At 36.2% G+C, this 9,295-nt stretch overlaps 1 protein-coding gene across 3 annotated transcripts; it reads left to right on the plus strand.

Annotated features, from left to right (window-relative positions):
- The first annotated feature begins 1,087 nt into the window (after nt 1-1,087).
- LOC103945453 (wax ester synthase/diacylglycerol acyltransferase 5) lies at nt 1,088-8,972 on the plus strand. Of its 3 annotated transcripts, none has more exons than XR_007255622.1 (6): nt 1,088-1,987; nt 5,955-6,027; nt 6,147-6,214; nt 7,930-8,142; nt 8,289-8,442; nt 8,598-8,609. XR_007255622.1 is itself a non-coding variant. In XM_009356026.3 (6 exons), the coding sequence occupies exons 1-6, from the start codon at nt 1,229-1,231 to the stop codon at nt 8,745-8,747; spliced, it is 1,419 nt and encodes a 472-aa protein (XP_009354301.2). In that variant the 5' UTR covers nt 1,091-1,228; the 3' UTR covers nt 8,748-8,972. The 3 variants fall into 3 exon arrangements, 2 of the variants coding, with proteins under 2 accessions (XP_009354301.2, XP_009354302.2); XM_009356026.3 differs by having other exon boundaries at nt 1,091-1,987; nt 6,129-6,214; nt 8,305-8,442; nt 8,598-8,972; XM_009356027.3 differs by having other exon boundaries at nt 1,092-1,987; nt 8,305-8,442; nt 8,598-8,972.
- Nucleotides 8,973-9,295: the final 323 nt, after the last annotated feature.

Consider the following 9,295-nt stretch of genomic DNA (forward strand, 5'->3'; position numbering starts at 1 on the left):
AAAAAAAAAAAAAAAGAAAAGAAAAAAAGAGAGAGAGCTAATTAATAGCCTTGTGTTTGTATAAACTCATGATGATTCAGGACTTATAAGCCAGGTCTGCTTTGTATGGTACTGTCATGGTATCGAATATGTTGTAACTGCACAGATGCAAAGCCTGCTTTGGTTTGAGTTTGTTGAGTTCTATCTGTAGCTTGGCGAGGCGTGTTGGCAATGGCTTACACAACGTGAACCTTGCAAGTGCAGATGGAAAACCTGGTAATATGGTTTACTTGTTTAGGGTTTCACAAAGTATAAAGGCGTGAATCGTTATAGGCAGCTCTTCCCTGAATCTTTAGAAGCATAATATCATCGGGCATCCATCATTCATCAGATAGGTAGGTATATTGTAAATAATTACCATTCTAACGGAATAATTTTTTTTCGTTGAAGACTACTTTAGCATATGTCATTTTCTGTATTTAAGGTTTTGGTGAATATTAGAATGTTACTTGGCAATTATTGAATGTATCAAATTTACGAAAAAAAAAACTTGCATATGTAGATTCATACAATGAAGATTTAAAACTTCAAAATCATTATTCATTGGTCAAAAAGAGATTGTTTTTCTCTATGAGAGCGTCTTAGGTTTTAGTCGAAATGAACGTAGGATAAAAATTGCATGATAATAGAGTTTGATTATTAAGTGTGGGTTTATTAATAAACTTTAGTTTTAGAGTTAATTTCATCTTGTGCTTGATTCTAATTATGCAATAGGATAAAAAGATAATTTCCATTTACAATTTAAGTTAGGTGGAGAGAGAGGTTATGTGGGTTCAAATAAAATTTTCAATTGTTATTAACACTCCAAAAATCTCATTTGACATTCCAAACTTAAAAAAATTTAAAAAATTAAAAAAAAAACAGTTTAATTAAACAATGAAAATTTAACGGTGTTGGATATGAAGTTAAATTGAGGGACTAGTGTTACAAATTAGAAAGGGGACACAAAAAAACACGAAATAGGGCCCGTGGCCTATCTATTGAATCCGGCTTCAAGTTTTTGTCTCTAAGTTCTAATGTTGTTCAATTACCCCAATTTCATGAGAGCCACAGGTGAGAGGTAAACTTATCTTCACCATTTTTCAGTTGAGGTGAGGATTGCGTGACTTTTGTGTCTTACAATTTTTTTAATTTTTATTTTTCATATACCAACGACACCACAACTACAAGGCTGCTTCATCTCTCTCTCATGGATACGTCGGCAGCCGATGACAACTCCGACGAACCCTTGACCCCAGTAGGTCGGCTCCTTCTCCAACCCGAAATGAACCAAATAATCCACTGTGCCATGGGATTCAAAAACTCCATAGACATAGGCGCCGTAAAGTCTCACCTCAAAACCTCCCTTCTCCTCTCCCACCCAAGATTCTCAAGCCTCATGCTCCGCGACTCCCGCGGCCTCCAGCACTGGCATAATGCCCCCAACGTTGACCTCGACCGCCACATCATTGTCATCCACAACCCCGTCACCACATCTCCCGTCGATCACGAGACCGCAGTTAACGAATACTTGGCCGACCTCTCCACAAGCTCTACTAGACTGAGCGCGAACAAACCCCTCTGGGAACTTCACCTCCTCATGGCCCACAACTGCGGCATCTTCCGAATCCACCACGCTTTGGGAGACGGGGTTTCGGTCATGTCCCTATTCTTGGAGAGTTTCAGGACGAGAGGCTCAAATGGAAATGAAGAAAAGATTTTGGGTCGTGGAAGGAGGAAGAGAGTGAATGGTGAAAAGGGATGGTGGGGTTTGTTGATTCGGCTTGTGGAGATGTTGTGGTTTAGCTTGGTGTTTTTGGTGGAGAATGCGATGAGGAGCTTGTGGCTTTGTGACCAGAAAACAGCGATAAGTGGCGGCGATGGAGTTGAGCTCTGGCCTAGGAAGCTGGCCACGGCTAGGTTTCGGCTTGAGGACATGAAGCTCGTCAAGAAAGCTGTTCCGAATGCGGTAAGTGACTTGTTAATTCTTCTGTGTTTATTGGTTTTGATAGGGATTTTACCACGTGCCACAGTAGGGATAAAATCACACAAAATACTTGCAAGACAACAAGGTTGTTGTAATATAAACGGTTCAAGCAAGGTCGTTTTTCGCTGGGATTATTTGAAACAATGTATGGAAAACCCTAATCCTAATTAATTACCTGAAAGTCAAGATTGGAAAATGTCAATTTTGAATTTAAAAGTATTAAAAACGAATTTTAATAAAAGTAATTTAAAGAAAGCAACTAATGACCAATTAAAAAGGAAACAAATCAAAGAGAAAAGATTTTTAGAAACAACTTTGGAAAAACACTAGGGTTCCGCCATCACCCTAACAATCCTACGTAGTACTTCTAAATCCTTATGAATTACACATGCATATTTTGAAGGTTAGATTTTCCTAAAGTATGCTCTACTTGGAACCCCCCAATATAGAATGTATATTTAACATGCAACCCGTCCGTGGCGTTCAGATCGAATGTGAACATGCAAGAGTCATTAAGTTTTGTGAAGACCTTTTGAAAACCATATAACTCCTAAGACGTGTCGTTCATCCTTAGTAGTTACACATGTTAACCACAAGAAGCCTTAGTCAATTTTAGGGACAGTCCTCCGCCAAAATTGCATTAAATTATTTTTCTAAATATCCTAATAGTCGCGAAGCACTAAGACAAATAGATTGTTTAAAGCACAATGATTAACAATCCAAAACTTGCATGCATAAATTCATAAGAAAATTAAAAAGAGACTACATATTCTTGCTGAGGATCATGGCCTCACCCTAGCGAAAAGGGGATTAGTTACGCATATTCATAAATAAAATCAACATAATTGTATTAAATTAGAAAAAGGATGAAAACACCTGAAGTGTAAGTCTTGAAAACTCCAAAACTTTAGCCAAACTATTCTCTCAAAAGTTGCATACGCCCAAAAAAAATCCACCCCCCCTAGGTTTTTGCCAAAAAGCTTATTTATACAACTCTCTTTAAAATCCTCCTAGTCAAAGGTCTTAGAATCCAACTAGGAGACCTAAAAACTTGAAATAAAATAGGAAACATAATCCTAAATTAACTTGGTAATTCGCCTAGAAATCTGCACAGCCACGTATTGGACCCAAATCAACTCCAAAACTGGCCCAAAGTAGCTGGATTTAAAGCTTGAACTATTCTGAACACTTCTCTAGAAGGCTACGAACCCATATGAGGTCATCTTGGGCTTCAAAAACGCAAGTCGAACCCAGAAACGTCACTTTTCAGCAACGCGCACTGCTTCTTTATTTAATTGCCAGAAAATAACTGCTTTGTAGAAAAATCCCAAATTTTGATAAGAACAAGACAAGAGACACACGAATGTCCTCCAATTTGAATCACTCCAAAATTCGTCCGTTTGTTCATGTTGTGCTCCAGAGGAAGTCGAATGTCCTACATTAAAAATATAACGCAAAGTATCAAAATTCTACCAAAATAATTACCAAATTAATATTAAGAATAGGGTAAAATATATAATATAATATTAACTCATCAGGTTTGTTTCAGAAATAGAATAATGTATTATACTTGTTCATAGCTTAAACCTTCAAGATTCAATTTGACGCATGACATACAACATAAATACCAACAAATTATACGGGGTAAAAGTCTCCTAATCTGTATCAAATATTCTCAGAAATCTTTTTCCCTGTAAAAAAAACCCCTAATTGGATTAGTTTTAATTGAAGAGAAAATTTTCAGCGTGTTGGGAACATAGTCTGGTATATCAAGTGTTATAATTAGTGGTGAAGCCAGAAATTCTGTTAAGGAGAATCAATCTTAAGTGACTATAAAATTATGATTAATTGAGTTTATAAGTGAAAATTACATAAGAAATGATCATGAGTATGAACTTATTTAGCATAAAAAATATTTTAAGTTTCCAACATTGATATCGTGATTTAATTAATTACATTATAGCAGATGATGCTCTATAACAATAACAGAAAGCAATCATGCATATACACCTTGGTGCAAATTCGAATAAAAATAATTGGACTCAACTACAAGCAAATTGCATTTGTGAGGAGTGTCAACTATAAATATAAAAGCCTAGCTACATCATTATAGCACATATAAATACAACATTTCCAGATCGTGAGAAGGGTCATATGATCCTCCTAGGTTCTAACTGGCTCCACCAATGATCATAATACAAGCGACTGGAATTTTTTTTTTTAAGTATCCAACCACTTGTATTTTGACACTTGATGTACCGGACCGTATTCATGGTATACTGAAAAATCTCTCCTAATTAAATAGCAAACAATCAACCTCGTTGAATTGTGGGTTTTTCTGAAATCATCATTACGTTTTCTTTTGATTTTTTTTCTTTTCCGTTTGGGTTCTCTCAGTATCCAAACACAACAACATATATGATAAATACAGAAACTATTTTGGACGTACTATCCACACACTCATTTTAACCTCTTACACACTCTTGTTAGTTTATGTTTAATCTTCTTCATTTCATTCAATCAAACAACCGAAAGTTGAGAACATTGTATTTGAGGTAAAAAGGAGCATGTGAATAACACCACCCAAATATTTAAGAAAAGGGCAAAATTTTCTTTTGATTCATTCAATTGTTTTCTTTTCTCAAAAAATTTAATTAAATGCATAAGTAACTATGGTTTGTTAAATAGATATGTGACACGATTCTTGAGGGAGATGGAGGTAACGGTCACCTTGGGTTAGGGGGTTGAGAGGGGTGGGGTAATTGTCACCTTGAGTTAGGGGGTTAAGTGAAAATAGACTCGACTGAGTTTGAATTCAAGTTGAGAAGTACTTCAAATATAACACTAAAAGACAAGAGATGGCTTGAAAAGCACTTCACATGAGCTCTAGTTTTTTGAGACCTTAATGTCAACCAAGCAAAGAGATTAAGTACAATTTAAAATATAGACAATCAAGTCGAAAGTTTTATACACGTCTAAAGTTGAACATTTTTCCCTTTTATTTTACAAAGGAAGAAACACAAGGTTTGGACTTTGTATATGGGCATATTTGGTTGTATCTCTTCGATGATTAAAAGGGAAGTAAAAAAAATTATTAGATGGTAGTTTAACATTGTCATGTGACATAATTCGTTCATTTCATTGGTCAGAATAAAGTATATTTTTTTCTTAAAAGGGGTTCTAACTAATAAGGAATTCTCACAGGGTTTTGACTACAAACTTTACGGGCTATAAGTTATGATTTTAGTCCCCGTATTTGTGGCAAAATAACTTATGGCAAAATAATTACATTTTGGCTCCTATAGTTTCAATTTTTATGACCTGATCTTGTATTTTACTAATTGTTACATTTAAGACAATAACTTATGAAAAAAAAAATGATTTACACCCTCAACTTTTGTCGTCCTGTACTCTTTTTGCTATGTTTATGTTCCTTGATTTATTGTTGATTTATTCAATCTTGTGGCTTGAAAGAAAAGCAAGAATAGCAAGAATACATGATAAGTGGGAGTTTGCAAATTATTTCCGAACTTAATTCCATCATGTTTTCGTTGAAAATGTGTTATGTCACCCGCAAGGTAATTATGACGAAAAAGTTGAGATGAAATTAAATTGTCTTTGAATTACAACCATTAATAAATTGTAAAGATTGAATAGAGACAACCACATCAAGTGACCCAGTGGTAAGGGCACAGGCTTGGCACCTTAATAAACAAAAAAATATGAGAGGTCTCGTGTTTGATACTCCGAGCTGGTGAGTCTATTTGATCTTGGCCACGAGCAAGGTGAAATTCTTTATAGCCTCTCTGGATTTGGAAGGTGTGGATAACTGTGGTTTGCCATTAGTTATCATTCTTTTACAAAAGAAAGAAATAGAGACAATTGAAACTACAGTGACCGAAATAGAACTTCACTCAACCACTAAAAGCATGATTTGGCTATCATGCAGACCATCAACGATGTTCTTGTTGGCGTGGTTTCGTCAGGGCTGTCAAGGTACCTAGATCACCAAACACCAAATGGTAATTAATGTCATTCTTGAATTTGGGTTTTGTTCTAGTGCTTGTGCTTCCCATTTGAAACAGATCAATTATCAATGGCAATCACGATAACCAAGTTATAGCTAAACTTCATTGTCCAGCTCTGCATGACGGATTTCGAATTACAGGCCTAGCTATGGTCAATTTAAGAGAGCAACCTGGATTGCAGGTTCGTCGTGATTTATAAACTTTCATTTATATTATATATATTGGTTGTTTTAAGAACTTTTATAGGGTTCTTGCTATATTTCTTCTTTCTAATTTTGCAGGTGAATCCTAACTTACTGATGCATAACTGAGTTTTGGTATATATTTTCAGGAGGCCTACTCACAATTTTCCCAAAACTAACAAATTAATAAGCATACGAAACACAAGAAAATTAATTGCATAAACGGCACCTGGACCTTTTTTACTTTCATACAATTACCACGTAAACTAAGCACTCCGATTCAAACAAGTTTCATCCACAATTCTGTCATATGTGATCGCGTGACTTGCACGATGATTCCTTTTTCTTAGTTTAGCAGTTCAACCACCAGCTTCGTCCAAACAAACCAGTTTTTAGAGACACATATCCCAGAGTTGAAACTTGAAAGCATAGGGAAATGTTAGGTTAGGCTTGTGAGATGCCGCGGTAAGATTTTGATAGTAGCAGTGAGATGCATGTTAGGTTAGGTTTGTGCTTGTTGATGAGTTTGCAGGAAGTGGTCCGGAATGGCTGAGGTTTATTTGGGGGGGAATAGCTTAATTCCCGCGCATATGTTCTAGCGTGCAAGTCTCACGGAAAATTATTAGATGAAGGTTCAATATTATTATCAAATGATTTTAAGTATGTTAGTTGTATCTACAACAGCTACAAACCCGTAACTGAAGTTACGTTGTATCTATAATTAATTAAGACGAGAAGACTTAGCATAAAACAAACCACCACAACCAAATGAAATAAGGAACTCCCCCAGGAAAATAAATAAATAAACAAAATTATGAAAGTGAAAACAACTTTAAACAGCTTTTAATTTTTGACTTTTAGTTTTCATTCTGTATATTTGTCACATATATCTTCAGCCATCCTTTGTCACTTTTTTTATATCTCTCATAATCACACATATACTTGCTCCTTATCTTTAGCACAAAATTGAAAACTAAAACTTTAAGCCAAAATCGTTATCAAATAAACCCTTAATTTGTCATGTTTTTCAACCCAACCCCAAAAACCTAGATAAGCACCCTAATTGTTGGGAATGAATCTCACATTGATGAGAGGAGGGATCTTGCTTGTGCTTATAAGTTGTTGGGCTACTCCCATATTGCCAATTGGTTTTATGGTGAAACCTCAACCTTCTTCATCATATCAGAGCAGGTTGTCCCACATGTGAAGCCCAACGGCCACACATGCTCCACGTCACCCCGTTGTGTTGTCCACATGTTAGTCTTAAAAATTCGCCACACATGAAAGGGCGTGTTGAGAATGAGTCTCATGTTGATGGGATAAGGGACCTTGCATGGGCTTATAAGTAAGTTGGTTTACTTCCCATATTGCCAATTGGTTTTATGATGGAACCTCAACTTTCTTCATGGTATCAGAGCAGGTTGTCTCATATGTGAAGCTCAATGGCCACACACGCTCCACATCACCCCGTTGTGTTGTCCACGTGTTAGGCTTGAAAATTCGCCACACGTGGGGGGGCCGTGTTGAGAATGAATCCTACAATGATGAGAAGAAGGACCATGCATGTGCTCATAAGTAATTGGGCTACTCCCCAAATTACCAATTTGTTTTACGATGAAACGTCAACTTTCTTCACTTATCATCCCACGAATATGATCAGGTATCCAATTTGATGGTAGTTGGTTGGAGGTAATGATTGTACGAATATGATCAGGTATCCAATTTCTTGGAAAGCAACTCTGAATCAAGCTGGGGTAACAAGTTCGGCATGTTTCTCCTACCTATTTATTACCATAAAAGCAGTGATCTTGATCCTCTAGTGCACCTCAAGAGAGCTAAGCTGGTTCTTGACAGGAAGAAACAATCTCTAGAAGCTGATTTTTCGTACAAAGTTGGATGTTTTCTAATCACCTACTTTGGAGCAAAGGTAATCAACATGTATTTTTAAGAAAAATCTGTTGTGCTTCTAACATAAACGCTTCGACAAAAAATGGTTATGAGTAACAGTGTTTCCTACAAAATCATTTCTAAATGTGCCTCAAATATTCAAAAATGTATATAAAAAGAAAACAGTTTCATTCTACTGCAGGTTGCTAGTTGGCTTCTTTACAGGATGGTCTGCAATACTAGCTTTACCATTTCAAATATAATTGGCCCGCAAGAAGCAATTGCAATTGGGGGCAACCTTGTAACTTACCTTAGAGTGAATACGTGCAGCCTACCCCAGGTATATATATGACGCTAACCAATTAGAAATGAGTGGTTCAGATCGTAGAATGACGTTGTGAAGGGGCGTCATGTTACATTCTAGAAAATGCCAGATGTAGCAAATCAGAAGTATCTGTAATGTAACTGGAATACTTTTGCTGGTTGGTAACGCAGGCACTTACAATGCACATGGTGAGCTATGCTGAAAGAGCTGACCTGCAAATTTTGGTGGCCAAAGATATCATTCCGGATCCAACATTTCTCGCAAAATGCTTTGAAGAGGCATTGCTTGATATGAAGGAAGCAGCATCCAGCCAGCCATGAGTAGAACCTAGGATATGACCTCTCTATATTTTATGGAATGTGATGTAAGAATGTCATCGGTGGGAACCTACGAAGGAAAGCATGCATCTTTCGTGAACCGAAACAATTGAGGATTTTAATGTAATCGGCACAGTATATGAGTAGCCAAATATCTGTCGGTGGCTAATCTAGCAAAATCTATCGTTTGACAAAAAGAAAGAAAATCCATTTTAGCTTTTAGAACAATAGACCATCTCTTTAATACTGTTGGAAAATTTAATCAAAACGAGTTAAATCATTTAAATACATTGATGGGTTGTTATGATTCATGAATTAGGTTTTGATGTTGGATTATATGGCATGTGCCATGTTATAGCTGATAGGATTGGTTAGAGATAAGGATGACATTTCAGCATTTGTTTTAGCTAAAGTCAGTTATATTAGCTATAGTAGCTTATTGTGTAAGCAAGAAAGTTACAGAGTATAAGTGTAAGAATTGAGATCATTTATAAGATACGATTGAATTGAAGCAAATACAAAGAAACACATTTGAGCTTTCTCCCTCTCTC

The sequence above is a fragment of a genome, unplaced genomic scaffold (genome assembly GCF_019419815.1).
Source record: "Pyrus x bretschneideri cultivar Hongxiangsu unplaced genomic scaffold, Pyrus_bretschneideri_v1 Contig99, whole genome shotgun sequence".
NCBI classification, from domain to species: domain Eukaryota; kingdom Viridiplantae; phylum Streptophyta; class Magnoliopsida; order Rosales; family Rosaceae; genus Pyrus; species Pyrus x bretschneideri.

Coding starts and splice junctions, on each gene's coding strand:
- LOC103945453 (XM_009356026.3), top strand. CDS start 1,229: ATGGATACGTCGGCAGCCGATGACAACTCCGACGAACCCTTGACCCCA. Junction 1,988..5,954: donor AGAAAGCTGTTCCGAATGCG/GTAAGTGACTTG, acceptor GCTATCATGCAG/ACCATCAACGATGTTCTTGT. Junction 6,028..6,128: donor AGATCACCAAACACCAAATG/GTAATTAATGTC, acceptor ACCAAGTTATAG/CTAAACTTCATTGTCCAGCT.